The sequence below is a fragment of the Centroberyx affinis genome, unplaced genomic scaffold (assembly GCF_046629955.1).
Source record: "Centroberyx affinis isolate AG114_WGS23_722 - 3 ecotype Tasmania unplaced genomic scaffold, CSIRO-AGI_Caff_v1 ptg000209l_1, whole genome shotgun sequence".
Classification (NCBI taxonomy): domain Eukaryota; kingdom Metazoa; phylum Chordata; class Actinopteri; order Beryciformes; family Berycidae; genus Centroberyx; species Centroberyx affinis.
The window spans coordinates 224,495-240,728 of record NW_027278901.1 but is presented as its reverse complement, the minus strand read 5'-3'; the positions used below and the strand labels follow the sequence as shown (position 1 = coordinate 240,728).

Below are 16,234 nucleotides of genomic sequence, written 5' to 3'. Positions count from 1 at the left end.
GCTCCGCGGGGAGAACAGCTAGCCTGAATGAAGGAGTATGGCTCGCAGACAGCCCTCCTTCTCTGTGCTCCTCAGTGCTTTACGGGCATATGCCAACATCAGCGCCAGCTCTCCAGCTCAACACAACATCACTCAACAGTCTCCTACAGACTAATGACTATGTCTGTCAATTACTCGCAAACAGATGCACCCCACTGCCATTGCTAAGCAACTACTTCTATTCCTTTTAGAGCAAAATTATTACGCTTTCAATTTTCATGCACTTTCAAAGTTTCTAACAAACATATTCAAACAAAGTTTTGAGGGGTCTCAGGACTCACTATACACAGAACTTCTAAGCGAGACTCAGAAAGGATTTGGCATGAGTCAAATTGCCATACTTACTCATAATCATGATATTTGCATTGGCCAGAAGGGTTCCATGTCTGTTGGAGGCCTCGCACTGATAGACCGCACTGTCAGACGCCTGGGCATTGTGCAAGAATATGGTATCATCAAACTCTTTTCTGTTGCCTGCCGGTACCTCTGAAATAAACCAAACATTCATTCAATAAAACACCAATACCATAGGTATCATTAGAGCTGCAACAGTGTGTTCAGACTAAAGACAGGTAATGTAAACCAAGTGTGTATTTTATCTTTTTAAAGTCACAATGAAATTAAACTTTTTCACCCTGTTAGCTGACTCTCTATATCATACTGTGCAACTATTTAACAATAAACGTCCCGATTTTTTTCAAAATCCCATTACTTTTACTTCCTGGAAAACAGAATATTTTTAGTGGTTACATTATGGTGTACCAGTAGGTGTATATAAAAAGTCCAACCAATAATGCCATCACAGATTTTTTAACAATCCCCACCTCCGCCCTTCCCATCATGTAAAACCTGCAACTTCACAATTTGCAAACTGACACGAGTGACAACACTGTATGGTGGTGCAAGTCTGGGGACTCATCCCGCAATTCCTGTTTCCTTTTCCCAAGACACCATGGGTGCATCCTGGTGGCTGGGAATTATTCATTTTGAAGAATCCAGAATTTGTGACAGCTCAAGATTATGCGCAAAGCATTTCACAGTGGATTGCTTCACCAACTACAGCGAGAATACACTGAGCTTCACTGCCTTTCTCTCTCCATGTTTGTTATGGTCCAACCCGCCTACTTTAGAACAGCCCCCCCTCTGTGTTAAATGTCATTTAATATGTGGGATTGTGGAACCAAGACACCATCAAAATGCTGTTTGCTTGTGACTTTAATAACATCAGAGCTAGGCCTGTATAAAAGGTTTTACATTGTGAGGCTGAACTGAGGCTGGTTGGGGACTTACCCTCTAGAGGTACTCCATTCACCCTCCATGTTATAGTAGGCTGAGGAGTCCCAGTGGCAGAGCACTTGATGTGCACGTCTGAGCCAATCATTTCGAGCTGACTCTCAGGCTCAAACACCCACTCTGGAGGCTCTGAGAGGACACATCCAGTGAGATCAGTATGACATTATCAAACCGATGTCTGCTGTAGTGTCAATATAAGACTACGGCAAAGATACTAGGCATACTAGGCCTAATGTCCCACCATAATCAACATGATGTATTAAACATAATCAGTTATGTTAATTAGCCCATTAATAAAGCTAATTAATACATTCATTAGCAAATATTTCTATGTCAATACACCTGTCTTCACATAACACACAATATTAATATGAATTCCATATTTTATAGCATTAAGGAGTTATTAAGGAGGAGAAAAAAAATCTATTTTTCTTCATTAATATGCAAATGCATGCAGCAATGTGCTCCAAATTTCAATCAGATAATCTACTGTATCGGAGGAACCTGTGGTGTATGTATGAAGTTTCTATTATGTATTGTTCTTGAGTTATTGTGGTCAAAAGAATGTGTCTATACACAGACAGATATCACCATGACATAATGTCCTGCATACCATTGACATCAAATAAACAGAGTAAGATCAATAACAAAAATGTCCAATGCGTCATTTACTCCCCAAAACTCGAAAGAAAGTACCTGTAGTCTCTATTTGATCTAAATCTCCTGTTAGAAAGTGGAGGCTCAATTACAACAACTGCACCTCACAGAGCTCCGAGCGACCATAGCCTGACTCTTGCAACTGAGCCACCAAGGCTATAAGCTTGTCAAAGGCAAAGTACATTTACAAGCAAATTCAAGAATGCTTTTATAGTCTTCAAATGCCTTTTCGAAAACAAACTCAATGTCATGATTTGTTCTTAGGAAGATTAAGATTGATAGTGAAAACATTCTGGGCATATGTAACACGTCCAGGCGAGTTACTAAGTTACTAAGTTTTTTTTCACTTTGCCTTTCAGGGCTTCTGTACAGAATGCATACATTTCTATTGCATTCTTATTTGAAGCCTTTGATAATAATAATAAAGGATCAGTCTTCCATTCAGTTCACAATTACACCACTGTAACTTCACAGCACGTCATAGTTACCTTCTACTGTGACCGTAAAATAATGGACAGCCTCTCCAAGCGAGTTCTTGGCCTTGCACATATACTTCCCGTTGTCCTCCTCTTCAACTCTTGGCACAATCAGCAATTTCCCATGGTTCTCCACTTTGGCTTTGTCAGGAAGCTTGTGACCCATCTTCACCCACTCAACCTGTGGAGTCGGACTGACGGAAAGAAGACAAATGGTAAGTGGAGAGATAGCTAGATACTGCCTATCCATTACAGTGAATGTAGGGTTTAATTTATCTGTGTGGGCAAAACCATGTTACCTAATGTTCATAGTCCAATTTTTCAATTGGACTGAAATTGGATTCGACTGAAATTCTTCAAATGTATATGAGATGTTGGATATTGGTAAAAGTAGCCATTACTCACAATCCCTCAGCAATACACTCCAACTGCAGATCCTCTCCTTTGACCAGCTGTGTCTCTGATCTGACACTAGAGGGCGTCAGAAGACTGGGCTTTCTGTCCAGGATTGCATTAGCTGAAAGAATATGGTAGATAATTTGTAAAGAGGAAGATAACCAAACATGTTTTTACTAGAAACCAAGAGTGTAATGCAGTTTCCCATAGGTCACACTTTAATGAGTTTTACAAATGAATATGCATACATACACACACACCCTTGTCTTGTGCACTTGGCTTTTTTCTATATATATGTGCACAAGACATGGGTGTGGCACTCTGCTCTATGTTCAAACTTACCATTTTCAGGACTCGTGCCACTTTTTGATTTTTCTGAAATGGAGGTGGATGAGATAAGAAAATAAACAATGAACGTGAAGACAATGTGGATGCGTCGGCTCATGACAAACATCAGTGAGATCAAAAAAAAAAAAATCACACAAAACAAAACTTTGGAGATGCTGATGTATGAGCATCTGCGATAAGAAAACAAGACAGCACGACACTCGGATGCTTTTGAAGTGCTGCTGTGAATATGGGTAGCACTGGAAATGATGTTCTCAAAACAAATCAAAGTGGAGATTTTCTTTTTTAGCGTCACGCTGGTTTGAATTTTCACAGGGAAGACAGCGCTACAGTTTCACTGACACCTACTGGTCTTGACGACGACAGACATGGCGGTCTTCTGGACGATGGTTCGTATCCTGGGGAAGGCGGCGAAGCAGCAGTAGTCCCTCCTGCTGTCCTTCTCCACCGCATGAGAGAAGTACAGGTCTCCATTCAAGCCCACGGACACCCTCTCATCCTGCTCTATGTGCTGGAGACCTGGGGACAGAAAGGTAACCATTTCAAGTCCGTATTAGCTCATCATTTTTGGTGATTTGCCTAAAAGGAGGGGCCGATATCAGCCATCACAAAGTATCTGGCGCGATTTAATCCAGAGTTGGTGTCAATTCTCCTTCAATTCAATCAGTTCAAAGGGTGGATTTTCATTAAAACGCAAAAATTGGAAATATTTTGCTGTAAAAGAGTTCTTAAATACAGCGTATCATGAGAGGGAATAAAGACTTTATCATTACAATATGCCAAGGGATGGGTCAATTTGTGTTCAATTCAGTCCAAAATGCAAATTAAGACATATTGTAATGATAAAGCCTTTATTCCCTCTCATGATACGCTGTAAAAGAGTTCTTAAATACAGCGTATCATGAGAGGGAATAAAGGCTTTATCATTACAATATGTCTTAATTGGCATTTTGGACTGAACTGAACACAAATTGACCCATCCCTTGGCATGCATTAACTGTGTGCGAATAAAGAATGCCACTCACTGATAGTCATCCAGTAGATCTGAAGTGGAGGTATTCCTTTAGGTGGGTTGCACTCTAGAATAAAAGGCTGACCCTCCTCAACCACGATGGGGTCAAGCTTTTCTTTAGGAAACTTTGGAACATCTAGCAAAAAGACAAAAAACACAGTAAGAATTAATATCATAGTCGATGCAGTTCTCTCCTTCTCCACAAGATGGCAGTCGTATCATTCTTGAGTTCTGGGCCGAGCGCCGTCTGCGTCTCTGTGTCCCTACTGTATATCATCCAATGAACTGAATTCTATGGCACATTTTTCAGATGTTGGCTATCAGGGAGAAATAGACATCCTACTACTGTTGTGTGGCTTGTCAACACTGCTGAGCGGTTGAAGCCCAGCCAAATTTAGTCACAGTCCCTTGGAGTGGATTTCTTTGAGAATTTATGTACTATGCCTTGGAACAAAATGAAAAATGTACCCAGGGAAATGATGGAGAGGCTAGATCACACTCAGTGCTTTCCCCGCTGCAGAGGTACAGACAGAGAAGGCAGTGAGGGGCGGAGCGTTCGGGAGGCTCAATGACTTTCTGCCACGTCCAATACAATGAAAAGCTCACAATGGAGAGGCGCAGTCATTACACAGGACTCCGGGCCCTGAATCACTTTGAAAGCGCTGTAACAGAGCACCGCACACACACAGACGTATGTTACTCACGGGGCACAATGAACTCGATCTCCTCCGATATGGCGGTCCCCAGTTTGTTTGAGGCGTAACAGCGATAGGTTCCCTGGTATTCAGTGAGGTTCCCGTTATTGGGTATCACAAAGGTCCCAGAATCCTCCTCTTTCATCAGCCGGGGATCCAAGAGGGGGTCGAATTCCTGTCCGTTCTTCGTCCATCGGAATCTACACAAAGGACACAGTTAAGCCAATGTTGAAAAGTCAAGTCTCTCAGCCAAGAACGCATTATGCTCAGTTTCCAAAGTTGGTGCAAAGACACAACATTGGAAGCGAGCGGCCAAAAACAAAAGTGCCGACGCCAACGTGTTCGTGTTGTTGCTGCTGATGGTGTGTGTCTGGCTGCTAACAAGCTCTCCGGGCTCTCCTCCTCCCATCTGCTGGAGACGCGAGGCTCGGTACTCACTCTGGCTCGGGATTCCCTTTGGCTTCACACGTCATGGGGAAGCTCTCGTCGAAGGGGAAGGCGATGAGAGAGCTGGGCGACTGAGCTGTGATGGTGGGCAGCTGCTCAACTGGGCAACACACAGACAACGGGGCATACAAATGTGAGAAACACACCACAGGCCCTAATGCAGATCTCTTTACACAAGTGTCAGACATTCAACACGATGCTATGGACTTGTCTATGGCTCCATATGCAGAGTTCTATTCCAAAACGTATGTCCAATTTCAATATCTCTAAAATATGGATGATTCAGTCTGTAAAGTTCATTTTGTCACTGAAGCCTTAAGTTACTACCCTTTAAAAAGCACAATAATTTCTTTAAATGTTTTGTCTTTTTGGAAGATTGGGTGTCCTGTTTCATTTTGGAACAAAACTCTCCATATGATCTCATGTGATCACAGTTCCCACTGTGCTAGTTGAGGTGAGATGTGTTAAAGAATGGAAACAAGCACAACAGCCCGGCCTACTATCAGTGTGACCGGTGCTACCGACCATGAAACTATAACAACAGATGCCATGAATCCTAGGAGCAGAGATATCAGTTTTATGGAGTCGTGAGCGATGACACATGAGATGCAGATCCGACACGAGGCTGTCAGTAAAGCTGCTGCTGTGCTCAACGCTGAGCCAGGAGATTAAGAGAAGAGAGCGGAGGACGAGCACTAATACCGGCTAGAGTATGGCAGAGCAAACTTACTGTTTACATGACCTAAAACTAGAAAATCCGTGGCAGCAGGGGGAAAATAAACAAAACAGAAACAGTCAGTAGTTGGGGAATAATCCCTTTTTGTCACAAGCATTCTCTGGATGAAACCTTTTAAACACACATATGGCGAGAGCAAAATACTGCGGAAGACTGCGACTTTAAAAGATATTCCAGCATCAATCAGCCTAAGAATGTGTTGCTTTTTGAAAAACCTGTTTGATCTGTTCTTTATCAGGCCCTTAAGAGATATTTCTGAATAATTTAGAGCGCGGAAAAATTTGATGTGTGTTTCCAAGGAAACTGTGGCGAAACACACAGCTCCAGCATAAGAGAGAAAAGAAAACTGATTCAAACAAGATAATTGCTGTAAATATATTCCATTCACAGCATGCTTGATTGTAATGACTGTAACGGTTCTCTATGATGTGATTTATTTGGCTCTAAAATATACAACACTTTTTTTCCTGATAAAAGCACTTCACATTCAAGTTAATTCAAAGGCTAGTTTTCTGAAGATAAACAACTTTAAAATGGTTAACACGTCTGACCTTTCTCTGTTAACATACTCTATTATATCTGTATCTGTATCTGGCTTCATGAATAACCTTGTTGGAGCATGGTGAATGTTCATGATTTAGTCACAATTCAGGATCCATTATGTCAAAATTCAGCCTTATTCATACTGAATTGTTATGAGCAATGACCTACCCGTTGCAGTCAGTGGAAAATCAATGCTTTACTCTTTTGCACTGTTTGAAATGAAGGTATGTTCTTTGCAGATTCCCTATAGTAGGAGTCGGCACTCACCCTCCAGTGGGATGTCAATGGCAGTAGTGGGGTGAAAGGCACAAAGACAGGTGACCAGGCCCAGCAGGGCGACCAATCCCGGGCTCCTCTGCAGCCTCATGGCTCGGCGGCGCGCGTGGACGATCTCGGAGTTCCCGAAGACAGAAACGAGTGCTGCTCTCTTCCGACTCCTCAGTTCATTTCTATGGCACGCTGAAGACGCGGGACCTGCGAGAGCAGACAGACAGAGCAGGCCCCATGAATCCACCCACGCGCCAGCAGACGGTAAGGCAAACCCCATACACACAACAAACACCCCCCCCCCCCCCGTGACTGTGGAGCCCCACTCCTCTCTGCTCAGCCAGGCACAACCAGGCACGCCGTAGACTTCCAGCGCAGCAGTCACTCGCATCGACAGGGACCCCGTTCTGTGCTAGTTCAAATGTTGCTGTGACAAAGAAATATTCATATTAAAGCCTCCTATCATCCCTTCCCTCGGGACTCAAATTGTTTTCTAGCTTGATGTCTGTGGGACTGTGCAGCGGAGTGTGTTTTCATTGCGCCATGTAACAACAATGGAAATACATAAATAAACGAATGAAGCAGCCTGTGGATATATTAATGCACGGCAGATGTTCAGCATTCAAGCCAGAAAAAAATTACACATTCATACCAAAATGGAGTCAAGATGGAAATCAAGATCAACATTACCATCAAAATTAAGACACAATTCATTTAATCATAGTGCTGCTCTTGATTTGTGCCTGCATGGTTCTGATAACAACAATGACTCAAAGAGATTAGCAATGCAGCTACACATTTATCTATTATAGCAGCAACTACAGCTGCCAGAGGGGTTTGGCGCATAAATAACACACACAGTTAACAGTCAGACAGAGTAACCTGTCTGCACTCTGACAAGCAGCAGACTACAGTGCACTGGATCATTTTCCACCTAACAGACCAGAGGCTTGGGCCATAATGAGCACAGGATCAGTCCATAGTGCAGAGCTGGATGAGGGAGGAGGAGGAGGTGGGACGGGAAAGAGCAATGCACAGGAATTTTCGCGTCTGTAGCGTTGTTTCCCACAATCCTCAGCTGAGGAATCTCTGGGGTGTCAGTTCATTAGTCTTCCTCATGTTGGCTGCGCCCCAGCTCATTAGGTCATCCTAGTCTAATTAGTTTAACACAAACTACCGTGCACCACAATCACAAAAAAGATAAATAATGGCAAAACATTGGAATTGGGAAAATCACAAGGCTGAGAGTCTGCAGGGAGTCCTGGTGGCGCTCACTGAAAACAGAAATAGAACACGCATCATCACAAGAATAAAAGTCCAGGAATTGCAACAATATTTGTGTTGAAGGGGCATCCAATTAACGTCAAATAAGTCACGTGTGCTATGTTAAGGACTTTATTTTAACAACAGCAACCCAAACAGAAGATGTAACTAGTGCATGGTCCACCGACTTCGCTATTTGTAGACAACAGCTTGCTGGTCACAAGGGGCCTCGAACCAAACTCTTTCTCCAATGCTCCTCTTTTCTAATCTTCTTGCTGGCTTAACAAATTCAATAGGAAACACTGAGGTCAAATGCCAGTTCATGAGAAGTAATTGAATAATTGACCGCAGAACAAAGGAGTCGATTTCATTCATTTTGGTGCAGGCCTTTTTTCAGATGGACGTGCTCCCTGAACTTTTCTAGCATGGCTCATACTAATGGTATTAACTTTGTCTGGGGCCTTTATGACTCAATCTTGGCCATTTTGACCCAGCTTGTGACCCCCCCCACCCCCCACCCCCACCCCTGCACCACCCACCCACAGCATCACCTACAAGACTACTGCCTCTAAGTGTGCTATATATCCACCCCTCTCAATCACAATACAGCCCTATTGACTTTATTTCCAACTGCAGATTGGCATGTCAGTGTTATAATTCATGAGTCCAGAAAAATGCCTTAGGCTTTCTTTTGTTACAGTCTCAGTTCAGTCTTTCCCACACGTTGTGATTTATGTTGCTGAAAACAGATTAAAATCAAAAGGTACGGACTCTGTGCTAATTGGCTTGTGCTTTGTTGGGAAGATTGGCCAGTTTAAGAGGGGGGGGCTTTACAATCCCCACAAGACAATGTGTTCTCATTGCCCTATTGTGTTGGCCAAAAGCCTTTACCAACCTAACACCACTTAGATGGATTACACTTTGTTCAAACTGTGCTTGATCACTTGCCATCTGATTTAATTTGTTCTCCCCCTCGTTAAGCATTTATTGAGAACCAACTTGGCCATCTGGATGAGGGAGGTCCGCTCAGGGCTTAACTGCTGGGAGCTATGATGTCTACATTGAAGTCATAGGGTATAGGGCCTATTGGACCTATATGATGCACACGAGAGGGCCCCTCAAGCTAGCCTGCTTGAAGACTGCAGGCTGCTCCTAATCCCCACCCCCTTCAGCCGCAATCACTCCAGCCTGAGATTGATGAAGCTGGCAGGAGGTTAAAAGCGGCTCACTGTGGGAAGGCCAATACGAACCCTAACCTTGCTTAGCCAAGGCTCAGAGGGGACAGAAGCTGTGGGGCGGAGGGGGTATGGTGAGGGAAATGAACCGATGTGGGCCAAGTGAAATCTGCCTCCCTGCTTTAAAACTCCCTGAGTGACGGATATAGAGCACTCTCTCGCAAACTTCCCCCGTGCCAACAAGGGCAAATCTATTTCCCACACAAGACTGATGCATGTAGAAGTGTAGCTGACAAACTGACGGAAAGGCATTGTCTTCTGTGTGCTGCTGACCTGCTGTGTTAAACTGACTTAAGAGCTCCCTCATCACTGTGCAGCCTCATCTTAAGGAGACGTTTCTGGCACACTTCTCTTCTTGGCAAGCTCCCTCTGTCCCTCCATCCTCATATTTCAGCCATCTGGTCTGGCATTACGGCTTCACCTTGACCCACACACAAATCTACAAATATATTATATACTGTAGGGACCATTTAAGTAGCATTTCAAGAAAAAAAAAATACTTCTTTCCTAACATAAAAAAGTGGACACCTGTGGATGTGTTCACAAAACGTTTTAGATTACAAGCTGGGGTCCAAAATTTGCACTTTGAGGTCCTCAAAAGCGACCATTTCAAGTTCACTACAGTAGGCTCTTGAGCTGGCACCATCTGCTGCTTTCACAGACAAAGACAACAGGCAGAGAAGTGTGGGCCTACTGTAGTTTAATGTGCAAGCCTGTAATAGGATTAAGCAGATCCTCGTCTTGTCAGCCCGGATTAAAATATTCTCTTCACTAAAGACCTGCGACGGGGAAGACAGCAGCTCCACACTCTTCTCTCACACTCCTGATAATGCCTCCACACGGATTCCCATTTGATCACTCGAGAACAATTAAAACAACGGCCGAGCTGATTATCATTAAGCGGCAATTGGCCCGGGTTGCTTGCGATGTGTGTAATGACTGCACGTTTCGTTTTGTTGTTGTTTTGTTCTCTTTATCCAATCAATTCCTCATTTAGTTTGCAAATTTGCCACGCTGACTGTCTAGTTTGCTGCGAAAAAAACAAAAAACAAAGCTGGTGCTTTTCAAAGTCAAGTGGTAAAACTTCTTTGTGTACTTGAGATATAGAGAGTGAAGAAGAGCTTAAGATCAATGCATTTTCCTTTATGTTTCAGAGATTTTGTTTTCTCTAACTCGCTGTTCAGAATTTGAAATAGACTGTATTCTGACCTCTGGCAATGATAAGCACTATCAGTATTCTACTACAAGCTTGAGCATGCAATTCATCTATTATTAAAATTTCAGCAGCGGGAGGAAAAACAGAAACAAGACACTAAATGAGATTACGAAGTGGGAGCAATATTAAATAATATCCTTGTCTAATTGAGATTTGGCTCAATTTCACCGCACTTCAGCATGCATGACAGTTCAATTATCACACCATTAATATTTCAGGAGTCTGTAGCATTAGCAGGCTAAGGGGACTGGGAGCGGGACTGGAGCTGAGCGGAGGATTGAGGGAAGAGGATGGAGGAGAAAGAGATGAGGCTGGGGGTGCAGGAATGAGGTGAGGGATTTGGATGTAGAGGAATGAGGCTCAGCTACAGACAGATATAGAGCGCTTGCAATGATGAACTGTGGGGTCTGTGACCCTGTGTTCCATATGGTTTGATGAAGAATGACCCGCCTGACCCTGCTTGAACTTTCATGACCGAGGAGAGAGCGGGGTATACCCATAGTGACTGCACAGAGCCTTATGCAACTACTAAGGTGGAATGATCATGCCACAGGCTGCTATTAGACATCCTGGAGCAACAGCCAAGTGTATCTGGTATGTGTGATATAGCTCATTTGAAAAAATACAAAAAACAAAACGATTATAACGGTGGAAAAAAGCCAAACCGCTGAAAAGGTTTTCAACCATTAGAGCTTTTCATCTTGTCTGTAATGTGCATTTCCAGACCTGTCTTTTCTAAAAGCCTTGCTTGTGGTTTTTCATGAGCAACACAGTGTGAAGGTTTTCCCTGTCCTCTAATTAGCTGCTGCTTTGTGCCTCTCTGTGCTGAAAGCTGTGTTTGTCTCGGTGAAATATGAACTTCTGCTGAGAACATTAAGGCAAAACAGGGATAAAAACGTCGCTGAGCAAAACCCACAGCGGTATCTCCATACAGCAGCTCCCTGCTGCAGAGATAGGATGATTTTTAACTCTGGTCTACATTGCATAATTTATGTGCCGAATGACAACACTTTAATTTAAACTGATCACCAGAGCGTGTCACATGACACAATAATAAATCATGCAGTATGTATGTGCGATGCATGCTTAAATCACACAACGCATGCTGTCGGTGAGTCCTCACTTTGAACCTGTCAATATGTTTAAAGCAAAAAGAAAAAGGCTTCAAAAAGTGCACTGCACCTGTCTGCATCACAGCTTACAGGGTTTTTCATTTTTCCTCTGATCTGTTCTCTTTGAAGTCCCAGAGGAGTGCCCTTTGCCCAGGACAATAATCACATTAGTCTGTGATCCTCACTGAGTAGCCGGCAGAGAAATGAATTCAGAAGCTGCACTGCAGGGACTAGAATATTATTTTGTGTGAACTAACACAGCGTGTTCCCCCTCCACGTTCATTCACTCCATCTGACTGATGCTGGCAATTTCCCCGGACGAAACTGTGCCACAGCAAGACATGATCGATGGCTCTTATATCCCAAATCCTCACCTCCATCAAACCCTAAAGCAATTTACTTCTGCCAAGAACCAGGAATGTCTGATTTCCCCACAACACACATGGAATGGCAGCAAAACCAGATTGCTGTAGAAATAGAAGAATACTTGTGCTGCTTCATCCCTTTTTTTTCCCCCTTCGGGTCTCTAAATTTACAGTGAAATTCACGATTCTGGTGTGTGAAATAGAGGTTCTATACTGAATATAATGCAGTATTTGTATTTCATGTTCTGTGCTATAGTAGGACATCTGGACAGTGTTACCCTGGGTGAGCTGTTTGACACAGCTGTCGGATACGCGGCCCAGTTCCTGTGCTTCTCCATCACTTGATAGGGTTGTGGTGAGGTTGTGTTGAGGCAAATGGGAGGAAATGGAAGCTCATGGCCAGCTACTGAAGATTAAAGATTTAGAATATGACAAGGCAGAATCGCTAGTATTCATATTAGAGGATAATGGACTCCAGACCAGACACTGTAAAAAAAATGACCCATCTTAATAAATCATTTAAACTAGTATTGAGTCATCCTAAAGTAAAATGTGAAAAATCTGCCAACAGGATGAGGTCATTTTTGTTTCAAGAAATTTCTAGAATCAAGTTAGGGTACAATATTTTAAAATAACCTGGATCATTCCACTAAGATAATGTCACTTGATTCAAGTAAATTCTCGAAAAACAAGTTAATTTGTATTGTACAAATGAAATGACCATGTCCCATTGGCTGATTTTTTCACTTTTCTAAAGAAAAATTTTATTTTAAGACACACTCGACTCGTTAAGATAGACATTTTTTGCACTTAAGAAACAAGTGTCATATTTGCCTTACTTATAACTGAACATGACACTAGTTGAAACAGTTTAAAGCACATTCAACATCTGTACAAGAGTTTCAGGGACAGGGACATGGCACTGCCAGGTGTTGATTCAATGCAAAGGCCTGTGTCAGCCTTCATAAATCTTTAATGCACCTTTGACCAATACTATTTCTAACAGAAACAAATTACCTTACAGTTACAGCTGCTACAGTACAGTGCCAAAGTAGCTGGTAGTCTAATTAGAAATAAAATCAGCCACTTATTTTCATGTTTTGACTTCAATTGTAGGAGTACATGCTCCTCTATGGATTGAGAAAGTCATCCATCCTCTCACGCTATAGGAAACCCTTTCAAAACCCATTGGATAATGTACAAAATACATTATAATTAAGCTAAAAACAGTGCTGCTTATTGTATTTGTACATTTGGAGATACCAGATTTTCATCCGGCAGCGCTGATATACTCTTCTAGTTAAACCTGAGTTTGACTTGTAGATGGAAAATAAAAATTTTTGGTAGATTTTTTCAACCCATAATACCTCAAAATGCAGCTGTATTTACATATATTGCAAATCTGAAACACAACAACTTTTGCTGATGTAAATTATGTGTAGAACTAGCTACTCCATACTGTCAGTAGTTGCATCAAATGCTCAAATAATATTTTTGGCTGAAAAATGTATCCAATCCACCATCCTGACACAAATTCAGTTAGTGGCCAATGATGATTCACATAGTGGGCAGTTACGGATTGGTCTTTACCTGCAATTATGGATGGAGTTTTTAACTCTTGGTAATCCTTGTCCCTCATACTAGCATACAGACAGACAACAAAAAGCTAATTTCTAGTTACACTTAATACTGATCAGAACAGTTGGGGGTGAATTTTTCTTTGAAGGTGAAAGTCATCACCATTATTCTGCAATGCCAAGTCTGATGTAAACTTTCCTCAGCAAGAGGCTTTCCATCAGGACAGATGTCTTACAGAATGAACTTAACAGTATGTGGATACAGTGTTTATATTTCATTGTTAGTGACTGCAGTGGAAATTGTCCAGACAACCAGACATGTCCGTGCTCAGTCTTTACATACATTTTAGTCCAGTCTTAGCCCTGTGAAGTTTTATAGACTATTTCTAAGTATAAACTATGGGTCCTGACTAACATCAACCTGACTGTTTCACAGGACCTCAGGTCTCATTCTAGATCCATGAACATTAGCAACTGTGTACCAAACTTATTTATTTATTAATTTATTTATCCATCTGTTTATTTATTATTTTTGTTTAAATTCATGTATCTTATTTGTTTGTTTACACACCTAAAAGGCCATTCAAGCCAATTTAGAATCTGATTCGATATTAGAATTGATATTGATCGAGGGGACAATTATTTTAACGAACTTGGCACAATCCTGGTAATAAAACCTTTCTAACTTGGCTTAATTCCAAATTCTGAGGCCCAAATGATACAGAAGGTGCCACGTAACTGCCATGAATGGATGGATTACAGATATTCCAGGTTTCAAGTATCACGCAACTTTGAAACGTATCAGAAATCAGATTAAATAAGATGAGAGCGCCTTAATGTCAGATTTCTCCACTGTATGCTAGCTAGCTCCATTTTAACATTAAAATATCATATTACATATAAATAAAAATTACAAATATATCAGTGCAATATGCGTGACTACGTCAGTGGGATCACTCACACGTTCCTACAGCATTTCAAGAATCTAATACAGGAAAACAGCCCCGCTCTCAGCTTCAACTCATTCAAAATCGTGACCGTGATTTTCCTTGTCTCTGCTGGAGGAAGACAGTCTATTTCATGTCTCCCAGTGTGCCTCTTGCACGTGGGAAGACCAAAACACGCTCCACCGAAACATGCTCCAGCAGCGGCTGTTCAGAGCCCACAGAAACATCCCCAGACAGGATACTTACAAGATTGAACTTCATTCTCAGCTCTGGTCCCCCATGAGATGAGTAACTAGTCCTCTCCAGGTAATACAATCCAAAAGAAAAGGAAACCATGAGTTGGAAAAGAAAAAAGATATTTCTGCGAAAATGGAGAGTGCTCGAGATGTGCTCTGCCTGCTCTGGATGGTGTCATACAGGCTGGGGACGGAGAGAGAGAGGCACTGTAGTCACATATGTTGCCAAAGCCTCTAGCTTGGCAAAGACGCTCATTAAGCCACTGACAATCATTCCCACAAAGCCCGATCTAAAGGCTATTCACTGGGTGTGTACAAAGGAGAGAGGAAAAGTGGAGGAATGCAAGTTCTATCTCGCCCCCCCCCCTCGGTGCCATGCAAGATGTTTGCTGCACCTGAAGGCTCATTGAAAAATGTTTGTGTACAAAGATCAGCTGAACAAAAAAACAATGAATAGTATGTTGGGTGGGACTACAGATCACCCGCTGAGTGAGGATCTGTTGAGTTTTGCTCCTGCTGTATAGCACACTGCAATCCTCTTTTGTGAACTAGGGACAATCTCCTTAATTGTTAATACTGCAGAACACTGAAGATTGGTGCCAAGCATTAGGCAAGATTATACACAGCATTCTTACATTTGTGAAGAGTGTTGCTCTCGGCTTGATCTTCCTAAGGGAAAAGGTTGGTATTTTGTTTGTTTGTCCTGAAGAGCTGGTCAGCCAGTTTTCATGAAAAAAATACACTGAATTTGGTTTGAGACTGGGTCAGAGTGGACCTGATTGTTACACATTGGTGAACAGGGACATGACTCCCAAGGCTACACAGATGGGGGCGAGTGGAGGCTGGGTGACCTGTCAGGAGAAAGCACAGAGCAGAGAGAGAGTGCTGAGACTGTCGATAAGAGCCTTCCACAAGCCCAACAAAAAACCGCAGTCTCTCTCCCACGACACACGAGGGGGAAGGGAGGAAGCACCCCAGTCTGGATGATGTATGGTGTGGACCCCGGTCTGAGACTTGGGCTTTAACGGGGAGAAAGGGAGAAAATGAGAGGGGGAGGAGGGTCATGCTTGAATTATGCTGATGTGGGTCGTAACCGCGGCAAAAAAAAACCAAGCAAAGGCAGGGCCTTTCTAACTGAACCTGCAGCCACAAATAACAAGGTTATTATCACTCGGGCCTCACAAATGCTGACAGTTGGGAAATGGTGGGAGTGAGATTGCATACCTTTATAGGACTGAATGGACATATTTAATAATTGGGCACCTTGTTATGGGATCAATGCACATTATATATATATTGGAGTCAGGTATCAAATAAATCAGTGCTATAGTGTTTTCACTGGAAAGCACTTATAATTAATTCATTTACATGCAT

At 42.5% G+C, this 16,234-nt stretch overlaps 1 protein-coding gene across 1 annotated transcript in view; it reads right to left on the bottom strand.

Moving 5' to 3' along the window:
• chl1b (cell adhesion molecule L1-like b) overlaps positions 1–14,979 on the bottom strand; it is a 32,934-nt gene extending 17,955 nt beyond the window's left edge. The window contains exons 1-11 of the mRNA XM_071539941.1: positions 14,871–14,979; positions 6,910–7,116; positions 5,355–5,463; positions 4,926–5,116; positions 4,235–4,357; positions 3,558–3,728; positions 3,204–3,236; positions 2,871–2,982; positions 2,478–2,659; positions 1,330–1,461; positions 385–525 (exon numbers count right to left, since the gene is read on the bottom strand). Coding sequence (XP_071396042.1) covers positions 385–525; positions 1,330–1,461; positions 2,478–2,659; positions 2,871–2,982; positions 3,204–3,236; positions 3,558–3,728; positions 4,235–4,357; positions 4,926–5,116; positions 5,355–5,463; positions 6,910–7,009 — 1,294 coding nt within the window. The 5' untranslated portion in view covers positions 7,010–7,116; positions 14,871–14,979. The remainder of the gene's footprint in view (positions 1–384; positions 526–1,329; positions 1,462–2,477; positions 2,660–2,870; positions 2,983–3,203; positions 3,237–3,557; positions 3,729–4,234; positions 4,358–4,925; positions 5,117–5,354; positions 5,464–6,909; positions 7,117–14,870) is intronic.
• Positions 14,980–16,234: the final 1,255 nt, after the last annotated feature.